This window comes from Strigops habroptila, chromosome 4 (genome assembly GCF_004027225.2).
Source record: "Strigops habroptila isolate Jane chromosome 4, bStrHab1.2.pri, whole genome shotgun sequence".
In the NCBI taxonomy this organism is placed as follows: Eukaryota; Metazoa; Chordata; class Aves; order Psittaciformes; family Psittacidae; genus Strigops; species Strigops habroptila.
The window spans coordinates 48696783-48717127 of NC_046358.1; the positions used below are offsets into that span (position 1 = coordinate 48696783).

The following is a 20345-nucleotide window of genomic DNA, read 5'->3' on the forward strand; positions in this document are numbered from 1 at the left end:
GTTTCTCCATGGACTTTGTTTCTTTCTCGGTTTCAACTGAAGTTTGTATTTTTTCAGGGTATAGAACCTGAAGATATGGGCTTATTTTGGTGTGCCCTAGATGGCCAGCTCTAATTCTTCAAGCTCCTTCTTGCAGTCTGGCCCTTGCTACAGCTCTGTAAAAAGCTCTCCTATTTATTTACTTTTAATCTACAGAATGGTCCAGCTAAATTTACTGCTTTTTCTTCAGACAGCCTGTTTGCTCTCTGTAATTTGATTTTCGGATGAGCTCATCTTCCCCTGTTATCTAAACCAAGAGCACCAACCTGATGATAAATCCTGCAGCCTTTGCTGCACTAATGTAACATGAGTGTAATGTGATGCTCCTCTCCAGTAGGACATGGCTGGAAATTGGCTGTAGCCCAGACACTGTTCAGAGTACATGTGGTACAGGGTAGCATGGCGATTGGTTGACTCGTTTTCTAAATTAAGATTAAAGGCTTAGTTAGAGAACTCCAGTGTTTGCCTCTCAACAACAAAAAACACACCCTTTATTTGGTGAATTCCCACTGCCAGCCTCAGTGCTGGATTGTGCAGAGGAAGGGAGCATACAGCCAGCCAGGTCCCACAGAAAGATTTCTGTTTGTGACAGCTCTGTGTTGAATGAGGACTTGGCTTTGTGAGGTTTTCTAATATTGCATGCAACATCCTGAAAAGCATAACATTTATCTGGATGAAGCAATTCATTTGCAGGGAGCTGTCCATTCATATTCTGCCACTAGCAGTGCGCTCTTGCTTTATATTTTCTTTTAGTAACATTCATCATTGTTTGCCGCTTTTTGTAAGCTGAGACTATTTTAACCAGAAATATTCCCATTGCAAAGCAGCATGACCCAGTCAGCCCTGCTGTATTGCTAACTGTGCTAAAGACAAAGGTGCCACATGAAGGTGTCTTTATACCACCTGAACCCACCAAAACAGCCCAATTTGCAGTGTGCTCTGAGCACAATTGTAACTGTTCTGGATTGGCCTTGCTGCTCAGATGTCCCCAAGCATTGGCATGTGCTCGTGAATCATTTTATAACATGTCAGCTCCCCACACACATGCAGAAGGGGCTACACCTGTGCTTTCCACATGGCTGTCACACTGAGTCCATGTGCTTTGGGAACAATGGCATTGTTTTTCCAGCACGCAGAAAAGAAACCCAAGTGCAGTCCATTTTAGCCTTCTGTGTGCCTGCTGTTGGTATGTGACTTCTTGCAGAAGAAAATGTAGTTTGAAGTAAGCCATCACTTCTAACAGTGTGTAAAATCCCACACCAAACCCCTGAAGGCTGCCCCAGAAAACCAGTGCAGTTCACTTGCTGTACCTAGTTTATCGGTGTGCCTAAAAACACAATCCATGAAAACGCTCTTTTCCATCAGCAGGTGTAGCAACACTCATCACGTTTTCAAGTCTTCCTATGACCTGCGTATTGGCGCAGCAACCGGAGAATCACAAAAGCAGGGAGAGAGGCTGGCTGAATGCTGAGGGTGCCCGGGCTTTCTATGGGCATTAGTGGTTTTGTACACTTTTGTACATTATACATAGTAAAACAAAGACAAATGCCACAATCACCAGTGGGTAAACAGCAAAGGAGCCTTTGGGCAGGTGTCATATGTTTGCACTGCTCAGAGCATGTTCACAATAAATTTTAGTAGAAATTATGCAAGGAGAAAGCACAGTGAAATGAAACTCTTGACTGTATTTGTTTCTGTTGAATTAATAGGTTTGCCTCATAGAAGGCGTTTCAAATTATATGGCAGTCACACAAATTGAACACTGCTGTGCTGCTGGTGGAAGTCCACAGTCTGTTAAATCAACTGTTCAAGTGACCACTCTCTCAATTTCACCAGGAACCAGATTATAATTACAGAGCTGAAGTAAAAAAACTCATTCCCCACTTGGAGTATTTGGACGAAATAGCAGCAAGCCAGACTGCTCTCCTTCCTTCCAATAAGATGCATGAGGATTGGCTAATCATCAAGGAATCCATCAAGGAAGGTGGTTTAGCTGGAGACATCTCATGGTTAGGTATGTCAGGTTTCCTGTCGGGGTTCATTTTTCAGGTTATGATGTGTGAAAAAGAAAGATGAAAAGAAAGCTGGCCTCTTCAAAGCCAACATTTAATTATAGTGAAGGGACAAAGGATGTTGTCGTGACTTGGGAAGTCAGGAAGCTAGAATTCAGCACGGTGCAGGTTTAAATGAAAGCTGTCCTAAGCTGGGCATCAAGATCAGAAAAATGCAGATGACTTCTAGAGCATCAAGCAAATCCAGTAGTAGCTGGAAGTCTGTGTTTAGCATTAATTCTGCATGATGGGAAGAAGCAAAGCTTGGAAAGGAATGTTTCAACAGCAGCTCTTCGTAGCTCTTTTCATGGTAGCAGTCAATCCTACATTGGGTGGATGTAGCAGGATTTCCTACTCCAGTTTAATAATAGGAAAGGCAATTTGGTCACCACCCTGCAATAGTAGCAACATCCTAGCAACTGAGATTGCATGGAGATCTGTTCCATTTTCCTTGCCGCTGCGATGAAGTCCATCACATTCATTAGTAGGGAGTAAATGATTTGAAAAAAAAATCTGTTGTCCCCTTGCCTGTAGCCTTGGTTATAGTTCAGTTGTCCATGCTTTTATGTATCATCCTGCATGCATTTTACCACGTACCATTAAATATTACCGAGTATTTCCTACAACTGCTCCTGTTGCTCCCCATTAGTGTGGGCAACGCACTTGGCTTCCCAGCCCTCTCCCCCACCCCCATTGTGGTTTGCCTGCCAAGTGTATTCCATTAAATATTTAATTTGTTTTGGAATAAGTACATACATTTGTCATTTATTTAATCCCTATGGATACAAATCAGTAGTGTAATAGATGCTATTGTAGGGAAAAAAAATCCATTAAAATCTGATCCCTCAATGATCCTGCTTTGGCAACATAGCTATGGTTCAGAAAACTAGTTAACTAAAGTAAGCTGCCAGAAACACTAAGGACAGGGCACAAAATTGTAAGTTCATATTATTTTCTAGTGTAACCAGACTCATATTCTTGCCTTCAGCTCTAAACTGATGAGCTCATAGGGTCAGGTTTGAACATCCCCATATTCGTTTCTTTCCTAGAGCAATGTTTACTCGGGTGCTTTTCACGCACTGTGTGTTTCGTGAGTTTGTATTAACAACTATGGCCCAGATATTTTACAGGTCCCTAACGCTCAGCTCTTAAGGAAATGGCCATGTTATTACAGAGCTGATTGCTCCACTGTTAAGCTGGTAGGTGCTCAACACTTTTCAGTGCCTAGATGAATGGCATGCTTAGTAATGAAATTCGCTCTCCTGTGGGTTATTGGCTGCACATGCTGCTCTTACAGCTGTGATGTGCTCCCAGGACAGCCTGGGCAGGCAAGAGGACAGGGCTCTATCTGCCTTAGCTTTTGTATTATCCACCCTGCCCTGTAGCATTATGAAACCTCAGTTTTCACCTTTCTTTCTATGGTAGAGAAATATCTGTCTCTGATGCAGTACTGGAAAAACCTATCACTGCCATTCCCAGATTTCCGTAGCTCCTGGTATGTAGTTTGCTCTGATTGTCTAATAGCTCTGGTAAGGTGGCTGTCACCATCTGCATTATGCCTGGGCATTTAAGCAATATATTTTAAGACTGGGGGCTTGGACTGTGCCTGTAGCAAGCCTGCAGTGGTTTCCCCGCAGGCAGGTGGGCAGCAAATGAGAGGCAGCATGCTCTTACCCTAGATATGCAGACAGGGGAAGTAGCAGAGCCCTGGATATGTCCAGGATCACCTGTGGGGCAATCGGAGGTGAGTGGTGAGCACAGAACAGTTCCCGACCCCATGTTCAACCACAGTCGGTCTCTGGTGTCCAGAAGCAGGAGGAGGGTGGGAAGGCACTTTGGTTTAACTGGGGATCCCCGGGTTCTACTGTCTGCAGAGAACAGCTATGGGGGACTGCATGCAGCACCAGGAAGCCGCCTGTCTCTGGGCTTGACCCATTCCAGCATGTTTCTTCTATCTGCAATGATGTGTTTTATTGTCTGCTACAGCTCCAAGTGTGCAGCAGCAGCCCCTGTATTGGCAGTGTATGGTGATGCTGTGGTTTGAAGCCTTGAATGACTGTGCTTACTCTAGCAAAATCTCTCTCTTAGATCCATGTCTTGGGGCAGTAGCAAGGCAGTCTAGATGCAGCCCAAGACCCTCAACAACTTCCAGACCTGGCACTACACAATCATGTGCTCATGCAGGGAGATCTAGCAGTGCCTGCCTCTTGTATGGCGACTGTCCTCTTCCAGATCCCACTGTTTCTGATGAGCCGTTCACAGAAGACGGCTCCAGTGATTTGATACATGGTAATGTATGTTTTTTAATCCTGTTCTTTCCCACACCTCCACCCCCTTCTGAATGTTACTATTGCTGATTAAAGCCTGAGTGCTTTGAATACCACTTACCCATGGTGCTGCTAATCAGGTTCAGCACATGTTTTCTTCTGTGGGACTCACTTGCTTTAGCATGGGATTTCCTTTATTTCCCCTTGCAGAAGAAGGCGCATGTCATCTGGGCTTCCCCCTCCTCAGCCCCTCACCCCCATCTATTATGTGCTGCTGTCCCTCTTAACAGCCCTGAACTGCAAGGGTGCTCCCTTCCTGAAGTTGCCTTTCACACCTTGTCAAAAGCTGTTCTGTTCAGTCCTTCAAATTACACATCAGCCTAGCTGGAACTCACTTAAGTCACATCTGGCACATCTTGTTCAGTCATAGGAATGTGGTCCAAGGTAGTACTCTAGAAAGGCACGGTGATGCACGTTCACTCCGTGTGGGATCATGTGCTCCAACATCATGTACTGCAGTCTCATGCTGCAGCAGTATTGCTGATGTCAAAGAGCACTTTCTTTTGGGTTTCCAGGAGTGGGTCCCTCAGCAAGAGGGGTCAGTTCCTTGACTTCACATACCTGATCTACAGGCTCACCCAAAACACAGGTGTATCACCTCCGTTTGTGCCCTGGCTACCCGGAAGTACTGCCAAGTTAGCAGCTGCTGGTGTCAGCTGGATGGAAAGGGAGCTCACTTCTGGTACAATATTTGGTACTTGCCAAGGTGTCCTTTCCTGGCTCCTGAAAATATCTTGATGGTGCAACTCTACTGGCCCGTAGAGTGCAGATTAGATAGGAAGAGGTGTTTGCTTTCCCAACATTGTGGCTGTTTCTCTCAGACGCCAGTTTCAACTCAGTTCTTTGCTGTAGGTAGGACTCAGGATGATGAACTAGATGAAGCAATGTAGTGTCAACTGAGTGCACATTTGGAAAAGAACACGGAAACTGAATGCAGCTTGCCAGGGAATGAGACCCTCCAGAGGCACCTTGACAGGCTTGAGAGGTAGACTCGTTCAAACCTTGTGAAGTTCAATAAGGCCAAGTGCAAGGTCCTGCACCTGCGTCAGGGCAATTCCAAGAACAAATACAGGCTGAGTGGAGACTGCATTGAGAACAGCCCTGAGGAGAAGGACCTGGAGGTGTTGGTCAATGAGAACTGATCATGACCCATCAGTGTGCGCTCGCAGCCCAGAAAGCCAACCATATGCTGGGCTGTGTCAGAAGAAGCGTGATCAGCAGGTCAAGGGAGGTGGTTCTGCTCCTCTACTCTGCTTTCAGGAGACGCCACCTGCAGTACTTGTTCAGCTCTGGAGCCCCCAAAACAAGAAGGATGTGGACCTGTGAGAGTGAGTCCAAAGGAGGCCATGAAGATGCTCCGAGGGCTGGAGCACCTCTCCTACGAAGACAGCCTGAGAGAGCTGGGGTTGTTCTGCCTGGAGAAGAGAAGGCTCCAGGGAGACCTTATAGCAACCTTCCAGTGCCTAAAGGAGCCAACAAGAAATCTGGAGAGGGACTTCTGACATGGGCCTGTAGGGATAGGACAAGGGGAAATGGCTTTAAACTGAAAGAGGATAGATTTAGATTAGAGAGAAGGAAGTTCTTTACTGTAAGGGTGGTGAGGCACTGGAACAGGTTTCCCAGAAATGCTTTGGATACCCCATTCCTGGCAGTGTTCAAGACAAGGTTGGACATGTCTTTGAGCAACCTGGTCTAGTGGAAGGTGTCTCTGCCTATGGCAGGGGGGTTGGAACGAAATGATCTTTAAGGTCCCTTCCAAGCCAGACCATTCTATTATTCTATGATAATTTTACATGCACTTCCAGGTAGCTGGCACTACTGACAGAGACAGTTTCACTCGGTGTTCACTGCTTCTTCCTGCCCCTTTGCTACCTTGTGCCTTTTTTGGCAGAGCATCTGCATAGCCACATGGGGAACCTGATTCCGATCGAGATCCAGCTGAAAAATAACCCAGCAAAACAAACACACACACCCCACAAAAAACGTATTTAGTTTTAATCTGGATCTGTTCCCTGATCTGACTCACTATGTGGCCATACAAATGTTTGCAGCAGCACAGTGGAGGAGGCAGGGCAGAAGCAGAAGGAAACAGATTCTGGTAGAAGCAGAGAAATGCCTCTTAGCAGTGGTGTCAGGCCATGCCAGCTCGCACTGTGAACCTACGCCATGAAATATTACATCTTCCTGCCTATGGAAATGATATTGACTGATTTCAAAGACAGCACCATTTGTTAAATGCTGGAATAAAATGTTTTCTTTTTTCCTTTTTTCTTAGGACTCAGTCAAGTTACATGTGGGAACCACACCGAGGCTATTTGTGCAAGGAGGCAAAAGCTAGGTGTATGTTTTTCTTGTATATGTCATATTCCTGCCTGGTAACCCCCAGGATCCTGGGATAAACTGAACTCCCACTGTGGCTTGTGGCAGCTTACTCTCTTCTGTAGCACAAAAGCCCTCCAAGATGCAATTGGCCTTGAGGAGGTCAGAGAGTCTCTTGCCCTGAGGTTACAAATGCTCCCATGTGCTAGCAGCAATTAATCATCAGCCTTAAAGGAACACATGAAAATCAGGTATCAGCTGCTGGCAGTGCATTTCCTATTGTCCTGGCTGAGCAGAGCACAAAGCAGGATCGCAAAATTTGACAGTATTTCTACAGCAGCTATTAAGCAAAAGATTTTTTTCAGCAGTGTTTTTTTTTTGATGTTGGTGTAAATAGTCAAATTGCTGCAAAGTCGTTCCTATTGACTAAACAAAGTTTGTTCCTCTTGGCAGTGGGGTTGGTACCTCAGCCCTGTGGGTCAGCCTGCTCATTTCAGCAGAAACTTAGTGAGAGGATGCCCATGTGTGTAAAGGGGTGCAGTATGGGTCATCATGGTTAGCTTTTGTGGGCCCTGAGGTTCAACACGGCACAAATGCGCATGCGCATGTTTAAACAGGCTGGACTAAACCAGGGAAACAGCATGCACAGGACACCTGCATCACTGCACTGTCAGCAGCCTCACTTAATGCTGACAACAGATGTTGAAGAACCACTGGAAAAAATGTGTCCTTCCCTTGTCTCTCTGCTGCCACTGCATAAGCACTGGAAGCTTTTCTGAAACAAATTTGAACGTTGGAACTAGATGATCTTTAAGGTCCCTTCTAACCCAAACCATTTTATGATTCTATGATTTGAATTAATTACTCAAATCATAATGTGGAAGGGGACTGCAGTCACATGCTGAATGATGCAGTTTCTGGGGTACTGGTCTTAATATGCTTATTGTCATAGATACTACAGGCTTATACACCAGTGAGATATAAATCAACATCTGTGTTACTGCCACCCTGGGTTCCTCAAGCTGTAACGGTGCACACGAATGGGGTGTGGGGCTTCTTTAAACTGAAGAGCAAAATAATAGTGAGGTGTGATCTGAAGATTCAGGAGTAACAGCAGACTTTGATGCCTTCTAAAATCCACAATTTAGAAGCAGAGCTGGAGAGAGCTCCTGAGGTTACCAAAATAATTTCTTGTCATTTTCCAGCCACCTGCAGTGAGCTCTTTGAAACTGTGTGGTCTGAGGACAGAAAACCTTTACAGCTCTGCAGGAGGAGGAAGTCTGCACCAGGAAGATGTGTTCTCTGAACTGAGCACCAAGAGAGAACAGCAAAAGAGGTGAGATTGCAGGAGAAATCTTGTCGTGCAAGAAAGCGGGCATTCATTTTCTGCTGTAATAATAAAATAAACTCCTTGGCCACCTGGTGGCGGTTTCAAGGGATAGTCTTGGCCTCCTGCCTTCCTGTCCCTGCGGTGGCAATCCTTCCATCAGTCCTCCCCACTGGAGCATCTGCAGGGTGGGCAAGGGACAAGAAACCTCTGACCTCTCTCTAGAGCAGGCTGAAGACCTGCATAGTCAGGGTGGGCTCACTTGCTTAGTGAGAGCAAGGAAATGACTTTTCACAACTAATAAAACATTCTTGTTTTAAAACATTCCTTCAGACGGTAAAAGAAGTGAAAGTGAATAAGGTTTTCTGCAAGCATTGCATTGGCCTAACCAAATGAAAGGGTGAAAGGAAAATAATACCCAGCTGACATTCTCCCATCTCATAGACAAATAATGGTTGTTTTGGAAGGAAAACCAAAACTCAGCTTTATTTCTCTGAGCTTACTTCACTGTGTTGTATTTTAAATCTGCCCCATTTCACTTGGTTAACTTTAGGACACTTTCAGATAATCAGATGCAGGAAGATTAAGTGGCTGATCCATTTAGAATGATTTTCCATATCTCTGGGAAAGCAGGATATCACAGTGGGTGACTAAATCCACTGCCCGGGTGTTTGCCTATGTGGCCGTGCCAAGCTCCACGTGGCTGGCTGCATATTCACAATGCAAAGGCTAACTAAAGGTGTGATATTTGATATTGTCCAGATGCCTGCAAAGAGGACAGCAAGAAAAAGTTACCCAACCACTGAAGATAACTCTTAGTGATGAGGAAGAGGGTGAAGACTGCAGCCTGACTGACAGCTGGGAAGGTGCATTGAGTGAGACCTCTGATAAGGACCTCATTGAAAGGATTTCACTTGATTCTTCTGGCCTCTCCTGTCTCTCCCAGTCTTCCTCAGGTACTGGACCTAAACCTCTGGGGAAGGATTAGCATCAGGTAGTGACACATGCTACTAACCATTTGTAGATAGGTGTATTAGTAACTTCACTGTTTTAAGAGATCTGGCTTCTGTGCTCTAGATCAGCAATTTGGAAATACCATTGGAGAGCCAGACCCTAAGTAATCCATTCTAGTTTTTAAGCAGGACATGGTGGCCAGCTGTGTTGACTATCAGTTGATTCGTCAGCATGGATCTGTAGAATTAAGAGGAACAAAGCTGAACTTTGTTCCTCTAGACTTAGCATCAAGTCTAGAGGAAGGACATGCCTCTGTCTTCCACCTTGTATCATTAATTTATGGCAGTGACAAGTAAATCTAAAACACTGGTGTTCCAACTGAGCTATATTTTAACCCAGTTGGCACTGGTGGAAATATTGGCTAGGCTTATGATTAAGGTTTAATTGGGCAACTGGGAATTCTGGAAAGATATGCAACCAAAGGGATGCATTCAATAAACAGTTTAAAAATGAAATATGTTCCTCTACTCATCAAGAACAAAGCCAAAGGCCTCTCCAGAATTGCATTTACATGAATGAAGACAGAATTCCTGCTCTTCACCACTTACTGAATATTGTATTCAAGAATATTAGAAACATTAATAATGGTTATTTCAAATACATACCAAGTAGAGGACCTTACAAAAGTACAACTTTAATCTATTACTATTGTTAATGATAACTTTTTTTGGGGTCTCAACAAATACTGGCATGTGAGTTTTTGCTGTATGTTTCTTTCAAGGGCAAAATTGATTTATTAAAATTAAAAAATAAAAGTTTTGGAAAAATCAGAAGTATCATTAAACTGTTCAAAGCCTCTGTGTACTAACAGTAATATAAGCACTATCTCTTTAATAAGAACAGAAACTGGAAAAATCTAAAGGAATGGCCAATTGCCCAGTGACCACAAAGGTCTTAGATTATGATCTTGTGGTCTCTTTAGGTTTAATCTGATCTTGTTTAGATTTAATATGATTTCCATAAATTGAGTATGATTTATTATGATCTCACCGTCTTTGTAGATTGAGTAGACAATGCCCCAGATGTCTCACAGTGCACCAGTGTCATGCCTTATAGGACTATCAAAGTGAATGGTTGAACATAAATCTGCCTGTCTTGTAAGCAAATCTGCTAGCATTTGGTTACAAGATTGATAGAGTGGCTTGAAATCTAGTATTACATAGGGGATGGGGGGTGCGCAGATGACCCAGATCCCAAATTACAAGCAGCTGGCCACAATAACCAAAATTCAAATAATCACAAGCACAGTAACCTTGCCCACTGTCACTAATAGACATATGTATTTTGCAGAGCAAATACCTGATAAAACTTTAGCAACTGATAGATTTTATTCAGCAAGGCAATTAAAAATATACTTGACCTCTGTGACTTGAGACTGTGTCAAGATTTGGAGAGGCATTTAAATGCCTCAACACTTAACTTCAGAAGCGTGTTCTACCCAATGTGATTTTCTCACAGAAGAACTTGTTGCTGAAAACAGTCCTTCTGACCAGGAAAGGACAAGTCATTTGAGCAAAACCACTCTATTTAAAAGTAGTTGCAGCAACAGATCCATATAATCTGCAATCTTTGGAAGTTGTTGAGTGTTATTTCGGGCTCTTGAGTCAGACATACCAGTCTTTCAGAGTGTCTTTACTTAAAGCAAATAAAAACCCCTATGAAATTTAGACATTTTTCAAGTATATAGTATTATGGAAATCGTTCAGTGAAAATTTTGTATCAGCTTTAAGTGGTTACCTAAGCAGTAGAATACATCCCCGTCAATTAGGAGCTATGAAGCTGAACTTTCTGGGCCTGGGGTTTGATGGCACGTTCTTTAGATTGTGTTCCTGCCCTGGACCCTGCACATCAGGCACTTAAGTACAGTTGGTTCTTTTAATAAACAAGAGCAATTGGACCCCTGCTATATATAGCATGGTTTTAAGCATGCATACATGCATGTTATATTCGTAAGTTAGAAACAAGACTTTTCTTCTCTATATGTTACACCTGAGATTACATGGGCTAAAATATGAACAGCCAGGTAGTAGCCCTGCATGAAAGACAATATTTTCCCTGGCAGTCAGGCACTTTCCATAATTTTAAGGCTAATCTCAAGATTAGCCAGGCTAATCTCTTATTCTTACACCTCTGCCTTCGATTTAAAAAAAAAAAAAGTGAATCCACACATCTGCAGTTATTCCTGTGCTTTGGATTTCAGATCACTGGATGAGTTCCTCAGGTATTTAAAACAACTCAGTGCAAATGCTGGCCAGGAATGATGCACATATGATCCTGCCAGAGAACAGGAGGATGGGTGAGCTGGTCTGTTCCACTTGAGCTGTGTGTGGCTCATGAGCAATTCCAGTGCTTGGCATGTCACCAGTAGTACTGGCTGGGAGGCTGCCAAGTAACCCAAACCTCTGGCTATCAGAGGAAGCAATTCAACAAGGCCAGGGGCACATCTGCCCGCCCAGCTCCATCACACAGCATTCTCCAATACCTTTTGCTCACCAGGTCAGTCATTTAGGAGTAAGATAAACTGGTAAATCGCTGTGCTTCTCTCCCTGTTTCAGGTTCGTCACAGGCTCAGGAAGGTGCAGTGTTCTCCAACCCAAACCACTGCCTAATTCCATCCCCTCCAAAAACCCCTTCACCTGCATCTGTAACAGGTGTTGCAGCAAGACCCTGGAAAAAAAGGAACCACAGGATAAGATGCCTAAAAATACCCAGCCAAGAGGAGAGGCAGTGGATACAGCACTGCCAGCCAAGGGCTCATCAAGAAACTTCAGCCCAGCTTCTGGGCAAGAAATTTGCTCTTCTGAGCCAGCACAGCATGCCGGCTGCCTCTGGATCTCGAGGGCAGCACCAACCTGCTGGGAGCAATGGCCAGCAAAGGCCTATTTCAGTACCAACAGCTGTTGGATCAACAAGCATCAGGTATGTACACGGCCAGCAGCAGTGCCTGCAGTGTGTCTGGGGAAAACAGAAGGGACTTCACAGCAGGAAAAAGCAGACTTCTGTGTTGTCTCTGGAGTCTCCTGTCTGTTCTGTAAAAAACCCCTCCATTTATTTGTGCTGACATTTACCTTTGTGCGTCTAGTGCTAAACTAAACATTTTCTTATGTTCCTTATAGCTTAAGCATTGGAAATTTTGTATTTTCTTAAATAATAGTCCAGAATTTTCTTGTGTTCTTACTGCTCCATTCTCATGGGCTGATGCCCGTGTCTGTTGCAGAGCTCTTGTAGTGGCACTTGTTCAAGACTCTCCTTGGCTAAACCCCCGGACAAGATCCTGACATCACACTTTTTTTTTTTTTTCCTCCCCTTAAAACTTACATTAATTCATGTTAGAATGAGCTTTGGAAAATAAAGTAGGCATTAGAGAAGTGCTACATGCACCAAAGCATGGTTATTTATGAACCTGCTTACTGTAAGATTAGCATCTTGTTGCCTCTTTTTGAAGAAATAAAATTGTGGAGTTGCGAATGACACTTTGATTTTGAAGTTAACATAGACATTCTAGAGCAGTATAGGCAGAGAGTACATGCCTTGTGTGGGAAGCTGGTGTGTCTTCTGCTATCCTAAGCCTGGCAGCTTTCAGTTGACTTTTCAGAGTGAGAGACAGCAGAGCTCGTGGGGAGGATGCAGATACCCAGACCCTGAGTGCAATTTCACCGCAGTGTTTCTCTCTTTTCTCTCAGGCCCATCGTGGATGAGAGCCCTCCTGGAGAGAACAACCACCACCAGCCAGCTGCCTGCTCATCCACAAAAGCCTCACAAAGGTCTGGGCTGATGAACACTGCTTGGCCCCTGACTGCCAGGGCCATGCTGCAGCCACTGCCACACAGACCCACTTCCTCAATATCTCAGAAGAGAAGTCCCCAGTCCTAGAAGATACCTAGGTGGCAGCATGTGTTGGATCCACTTACACAGCACAGTCTCGAAGGATTGATGCTATCTTCTTTCAGCTTCTTCTGCAAGCTAAATGCAGAGCTGTGCAAGTAGAGCAGTTCAAACAAATGACATGATTTGCCTTAATTAAGGCTACAGCTGGTCCAGAACTGCTTTCTTTAAAGAGCACCCGCTGATCAACAGAAGAGCTAATCAACCTCTTATTATAGACAAACATGGTTATTTTTGCAGCCTTCATGCACTAAAACAGAACAAGTCCTAGTGTATTTCCTCTCATCCACACTATGCTCTGCTCTGTGAGTCAGGCAGGGACACTGAACCAAGCAGAGCATGGAGCTTGCAGTTTGTGGTGTAGAGTGGGCTGGAGGAGATGAGGGTCACAGAGCATTCCCTCTCACTCCTATACCCCCGATCTAGCAGCATCCCACAATGTGTCTTATGCAGCCCTGGATGTTTAACGTGTAAGGGACAAAGCCAAGGGCTTGAGAGGAAGCGATGTCTGGAGCAGGTTGTAAGGAGAGGGTGCATGGCCTGAGGAAGAGCCCAGGAAGGCCGCGTGTTTTCAGAGCTTATGCCCCCACAGCAGCTCACCCATTCGCAGGCATCTGAGGATCTTGTTGCCTACATTGCTATGGGAGATAATGCTGACTAGGTGGCTTCCAATATTAACAGGTTTGTTGGCTCCATAGCTACCTGGAAGGATTTATCTTGCTTCCTATGGATAGATGCACACTGGAATGTCATTAGCATGTAAGCAGGTGTCAAGAGCGTCCTCTGCATGTGCCTTTAGAGTCAGGCATCCCATCTCTAGCTTTCTAGACCAAATAGACTTTCTAATTTCATATGACCGAATAATTTTAAGTAGTGCTGCAGCAAAGACAAGGCAGGGAAGCAAGGGAATAATCTCTTCTTTTTTTTTTTTTTTTCAGTAGGGCATTTGTTTTATATTTGTGAGATTCAAAACATTGATTTTAGTGACTGCAGACTGAGATGCTTATCCAAATGACTGTGCCTTAAAACTTCATTGATGTTGCAGTCTGAAATCATGCATCATCATATTTTTTTCCAGTTTAAATTACTGTGTTAGATATATATTTTTAAATTGGTTGATAAACAGTAATTACATGATAGGTTAATGAATTGGTTTATGTCTTCTTTCTGCTGGTCAGCTTAACATAGAAGAGCAGAATAAGAGAAAAGCCCAAAACTTTGTCTCATCATGGTTATACTTGTACCAATTTTTCCTACAAAATAGTCTGGAGCTTTAAGCTGATTTGTCCAGTTTTGGCAAGTCCTAGAGGAAATCATCCATCAAAAATCATTAAAACCTATGAGGTGTGTGATTCTGTGCAATACTGTGGGTGCAGGCAGGATTTCCTGTCAGATGTCGCCCAGCGCCAGTGCCTGTGTCCTTAAACAGGCTCCTAAAATTCACTTTTTGCCAGTGTCGCTGACCATGACCACCACCAAAACACAAAAATCTGACCTTGTAAAAGAAAGAAGGAAATGGCAGCATAGTTATCAGAAATGCTCTGTGCTCCCTCCTCCTGCTTGAGGTCTGCAGGCCTCACTGACCATCAGCACTGGTGACAATCAGGCCCTTCTCTATAGCCAGGGTCATATCAGTGGGTGATGGATAGAGCTGTCTTCTCCAAATATTCGAAGCCAGCTTCTCAATTTGCATCTTTCATTTCCAAGGGGTGGAGAGGAAAAAAGAAGGCATAAGTGATTTTTTTGTGAGAGGAAACGGGCAGCTAGATGGGTCTGCATGTGTGCATCTGCAGATGCAAAACCCTGGGTACAGATCTGGAAAGTACTCTCAAAAGCTCCTGTGAGCTTGTCTCATGGCAAACACAACTTGGCTCTGTATGTGCATGGGGCAAGATGCTTCTCTGTGGTGGTGGAAAGGGCTTGCAGAAAGGGTCAGGGGAAAAGCTCTCCCCTCACGCGTGGGAAGAGTGACTGAGGGCTTCATCAAAACCATTTAATACAGGATTTCCTCTCTCAGATGGAACTTGCACTTAGGATGCCCAACGCTTCTTGGGGAGGCATGCTCAGTCTCGAGCTGCATTGCTGCCTAGAGATATCTGGGCTCCTATGCTCAGCAAAGTGACAATGCTTAGATCTTGCGCATTGCTCTCCCAAAATGGATCTCCAGCTGTGTTACCAGAGCAGAGACTGGTTTTGGGCATACAGAGAGGAAGGTGAAGCAACTTGGCAGGAGAGCAGTGGCATCAGTAGGAATCTGACTTCCCTTGATCAGGCACACATCTTCTTAATAGTTTTGGTGATTGGGAATGGGGGAAGACTCATTAGTTCTCAGCACATGAAAGCTTAGCAGGTAGCAGAGCCAAGCATTGGTGGACAGCTCTGTCCAAGGCTTCAGTTTTTGTGTACCACATTTGTTGTGTGCTTTCTGGGTGATCTGACCTGCTGAGTAGTATGTGCAAGAGTGCGTGCTCTGAAGCTAAACGCATAGCATGACTCAGCGGCAGGCTGTCATGCTTGGAGCAGCAGGGAGGCTTGTTAAGAGAGCAAGCTTGTGATCACAGCCAGACCCGATGGCTGGAAGAAGGGCTGGTTGCCTCCTCTGCCAGTAGTGGGTGCACCTCAAGGCTGCCATGCTGTTGTCTGTTGCAGTTTCCAGGACAAGCAAAATAAATAAAGCTGTTGCAGATCAGATCTGCACAGCTGTAACAGATCCACAGAGGAAATTGTTGCTCTGATTTTAGCCTCTGCTCATCCACCTTACACCCTTTTCATCTAGAAAATGTAAAAAGCCAGCCAGGGCTTTATGGGCTTATTAGGAAATGTCGGGCATGATGGGCTACCCAGGAATTCTGTTCTCTTGGCCCAAAAAGGAAATATATGGGGACTTTCATTGTGAGTTTTCTTGTCACTGTTTCCTCTGCTAAAATCCTGTGTTGGTCTATTGAATATGGACAAAGTCCTTTAATGAATTAGCTTATTCCTATCCCCGCCTTTGTATACTCAAATGATATTTATCTCGATAGGATCCTTGCTTTTGGTTGGATGCAACTAGTTTCACATGCACATTACCAGGGTCCCATCCCCTCATTCTTGTAAGGAGCTGCTGATGGCTTTAAGTATCTCACTGTCTTAATGGGATTTGCTCCCAGCTGCCAAATTGATATCTAGTGTGGAAGCAGGAGAGAGGGGTGAGAACTACTCCCCCCCCACAGTCCCCCCCCAGCTATTAATAAATCAGCACTGCAGGGAAGTGCTTTCTGCCAGGAGCTGAGTCTCATCAGCACATGCTGCTAAGGGAGGGGGTGGTTAGCTGGGGCAGCTGCCCTGCAGGGAGCAGGGCTAGCAGCAAAGGGATGTGGTCCGAAGTGACACTGCTGTGGCGTTAGCAGAAGCACGGTCCATCCAGGAGGCCTCTCAGCCTCTTAGCTGATGTCCTGCGAGCCCCTCTGCTGGAGTGGCTGGTGATGCCCTTCATACTGAAAGGCTCCACTCAGCCAGAGCTTTAGAAAATACAGAAGTGTGGATCTGCATGCCAGCCAGTCAGTTACTGCAGCGTCTAAAAACCCTTTTTTCTCCTGAAGGGAGCATGGCTGGGACAGCATCCCACCCAAACGGGCTCTGACCTGTCCCCCAAACAAAGCATCCACCACTGACTCTCCCCATTGCCATCAGGAACCTTGCTGTGCCTGCGCATCCCCAGCTAGAGTTCAGCCTGATTGTGCTAAAATTAAGGGAGTAATTGAGATGATTTTTTAAGCATGTCAGGGGGTGATGGCCTTGCAACAGGATGCTCCCGCATGGCACAGTGTAAACCAGAAAATAAAATGTTGGACTCCTGGGCGGAGAGTTGCAGTATCATTTATAAATGTGAAACCTGTGCCTGGGGAAGAGGGTGACTGCACATGCAATCAGGCAAGCCGCCGCTTTGCTTGAATTTGAAGCGCAAGAAGAACGTCTTGAAGTGGACGCTAGAGGGAAGAAGAGAGTCTCACAAGTGTAACTTTTAGAAGGCTCGGAAACCAACCACAAGTAGCTCCAGAGCATTTGGGAGGTGTTCGGCGCTCACTGGGCTCAGCATTTTCTTTCTTACCTTCTCCAGCATCCAGTGTGCTGGCCTTGAATGACGCTCCTGAATGCACTATGCTGTATCGCATATGACTTTGATTTATTTGGAAAAACTTCCTTAGGAAACCTGCAGTGCCCACAAAATGTAATGGAGAACATCCTGGGCCCTGCCTCAGCATGGAAAACTGTGGTGCTGTAGAGCATCCGTGATACTACAGGACATCTGATGATGCTACGTGCAACCCCAGCATGTCTTAAAGAGATGATTTTTGTCACAGGCCATAGCTGCAGACAGGCTCTAGACTGCATGGCTTGAGCTCAAGCTATATCCCCATCCTGCCTCTTGCCATGCCCAACTGAACTGAGCTGGTTTGGGGAGGGGAAGGGGGTTATCCACACAAGATCTGGGTGCTCCTACAGTTGCAGCAGGAGCAAGTGTCTGTTGAATCCCCAGCTCAGCAGCCAGCCTGGTCATCTCAGCTCTCAGGCTCTGCTGGACAATGCTCCAGGAGCGCTACACCGTGTGTCAGGGTGTGCAGTGCTGTGTCCCCTCCTAGGGCGATGCGTCTGTGTGTCCAGGCTCTGGAGCATGGGGCACATGGGATGCCTGCATGGGAATGCTGCCAGGCCCGAGCAGGAGGGGCTGTGCTGCCAACGCAAATGGGCAGGGATGGAGAGGGGCTGTGGTGTCATGCTGGCATTTGGGATGGTGGCCAAAAGTGCTAGAGGGGGACTTTGTGTGTGCGCATATGTGTGTGACTGTGTGTGTACGTGTGTCTGCTCCCTGCCAGGTATTGAGCCCTGATGAGAACAGCTCTGGCACCACTGCCACCTTGCCCTGAGCCAAGAGCAGAGGGTGTGGGAGGTCGAACCAGGACAGCAGGGGGGGTTCAGGCTGCAGGAGGGCTTACCCAGCAAGATCCTGATCATTCTGAGTCAGCCATTGCCAATCTGGGGCCAACGTGGAAATAGCAAAGAGCTGCAAAAGCACTCCTCCTCCATTTGCAGGTCTTGGCAGGGTTTGTGTCTCCCACTGCATGCTTCAGCCGGCACAGTCCCCCGCGGAGGCTCTGGCAGAAAGGCTGTGAGAATCCTTTCATTCGAGATGCCCCAAGCAGTGTCCTACCTCAGGGCACAGTCTCCATCTACTCTGTTGCAGCCCTTCCCTGCCCCTGGCTCACCGTAGATGGAGGAGATGAGGACCAAGCAGCTCTGCAAGTCCCAGCCTCACTGCTTCCCTCTCTTTTGAGGTGTCAGTGCAGTGGGGAGCACCTCCAGGTTCAGTGGTGTAGTTGGGTCATCCCCATGCCTTCAGTGATCAAGCAGCATTTCAGCCTCACAGGAAGGTAGCAGAAGTCCTTTCCTCCTTCCCGTGGCCAAGGTAAGCTCTTGAGCAGCACCCTGTGGGGTGCATGGGGTTGGAGTCAGTCCTTCTGGTTTACAAAGCCTCAGGCCAGATTCCCAGCTGGTGCAAACTGGTGGTGTCTCCCTGATTTTCACCCAAGCCAGATTATATGTGCTAGCTGCAGAGCTGGTCCTTCACTCTGTAAGCACTGTGCCCATCTCAGCAAGGATCCTGGAAGGCTGAGATGGTTTATTTGATGGGCACTGGGGCTGTTGCTGCCACATGCAATTTGTTCCTGTTCTGGATCATGGAGCTTGAACCATCTTTCCTATTTTCATTGCTTTTGCCATGGCTTCGTTTGCAGCATCATCACTGTTCAGCAGCTGCCCATGCTGCATGTCCAAGTAGGGTACCAGAGCTGAAGGGCATCTCCCAGGCTCCCATGGGACCAACAGGTGCTCAGCAGCCACCTACATCTGTGTCCTGCCCACCTGCAGAAGGCATTGCTCAAAGCTTGTAGCTTCAGTCCAGGAGCAGTGTGCTTTGGTCCTGGAATGTTGTTTATCCAGTGGGTCCAGGGTTCCCTATCTGCTCAGGCTTTTCATGGGAGCAACCAGCTTTTTGTGATGGGATCAGGTTGGCTTGGGATGAGAGACCCAGGGACATGCTGGTGTTGGTCTATGTGAACAGGCAGGTGCCGATTCACCTGCTCTGAGGATATTCATGATGCTGTCAGGGAGGGGGCAGCAGACAGAAAATAAATACAGCTCAAACGCAGGAGAGAGGTGAATATAAGGAAGCACAAGAATACCTCTGCAGGGTAAATTCTAAGCCCCTGGTCCTGTGTCATTTCCAACTGTAGCAAGTAGCAGATGCCCAAAGAAAAGCCATCAGAGCATAGGAACAGGACAAGTAATTTCTCCTCGTCTTGCCCCATCTCTCAGCTAAGTGCCTGTTGCACAGGACAAATGAGCATCAAAATGGGCCCAAAATGCTCTCCCAGTCTCCAGCAATCTGTGAATTTAATTAGTGAATTTAAATCTTTGCATTTAATACATGGCATTGGTTAGATATGGTTAGTTTTTTCTCCATTAAGTCTTACAGGCTGTTCTCCAGGGGAGTATCCTTTCGCAGCTCCTTGTCCCCATGCCACAGCCTGAGGGTGGGATGCAGCTGGTGTGACTGCCAGTGGCTCCACATTTCCAAAGACTTGGTGTCATTTTGTCTTTTTTCTAATAACGAAAGCCCAGAATAACAGCCACGAGGGGACACAATGTTTGTTTGCCAAGTGGTGTGGAAATCCAGAGGGGCTGTCATTGCTCCTCATTCACAGACTGTTAGTCACCTCCAAGTCTCCCCGTTCCCCCCCACACTGCCACACGCCACCTCTCCCATGCTCCATGGCTTCCCCGAGTAGGCTGTCCCATGAGGGGCCTGTCCCTGAGGCTTTCCCTTTTTGCTCTGCTTTGGTTTGCTGCGGCTCACTGATGCATGCTGAAGCCAAGGGCAGGAGTTTGCTGTGGCTCCACAGACTTCTGCCTTGCCTTGCAGGGGCTGGTGTGAGCAGCGATGCTCCATGCTGTGAGCACTGCCTCCCTGTGCAGCATCTCTAATGAGAAATTTGGGTGCTCTCTCTCCAAACTGTGGCGTGCAGGCGCTTTGTGCTCCAGCGTTATCACCTGCTGCCTGCAGCCCCACTGCCCCACTCATGCACAGTAGCTGATATCTATCTCCTGCCAAACTGCAGAGCGAGCAGCAGAATCATGCACGGGAGAAGGGACAAGCATGCCAGGCTCCATCCCTCTGTAGCATCCCAGCCAGTGTCACGGTCTCCCTAGCATGCCCATGCCTCTGCAAGGGCAGCAGGCACCATGCGAGATAGGTGAGTACCTGGGGCTGTGGGTGCAAATACGTGCATTCAAATTCCTGCCAGTGCTGCAGAGGGGAAGAGCTGTCCCAGCCACATCCCCTGA

The 20345-nt window shown here is 46.3% G+C and overlaps 1 protein-coding gene across 1 annotated transcript in view; it reads left to right on the forward strand.

Moving 5' to 3' along the window:
* The window catches only part of LRRC56 (leucine rich repeat containing 56), a 67944-nt gene extending 51143 nt beyond the window's left edge, over positions 1 to 16801 (forward strand). Inside the window, exons 8-14 of the mRNA XM_030484646.1 lie at positions 1876 to 2053; positions 4179 to 4379; positions 6693 to 6757; positions 7942 to 8072; positions 8826 to 9019; positions 11633 to 11996; positions 12761 to 16801. Coding sequence (XP_030340506.1) covers positions 1876 to 2053; positions 4179 to 4379; positions 6693 to 6757; positions 7942 to 8072; positions 8826 to 9019; positions 11633 to 11996; positions 12761 to 12950 — 1323 coding nt within the window. The 3' untranslated portion in view covers positions 12951 to 16801. The remainder of the gene's footprint in view (positions 1 to 1875; positions 2054 to 4178; positions 4380 to 6692; positions 6758 to 7941; positions 8073 to 8825; positions 9020 to 11632; positions 11997 to 12760) is intronic.
* The last annotated feature ends 3544 nt before the right edge of the window (positions 16802 to 20345 follow it).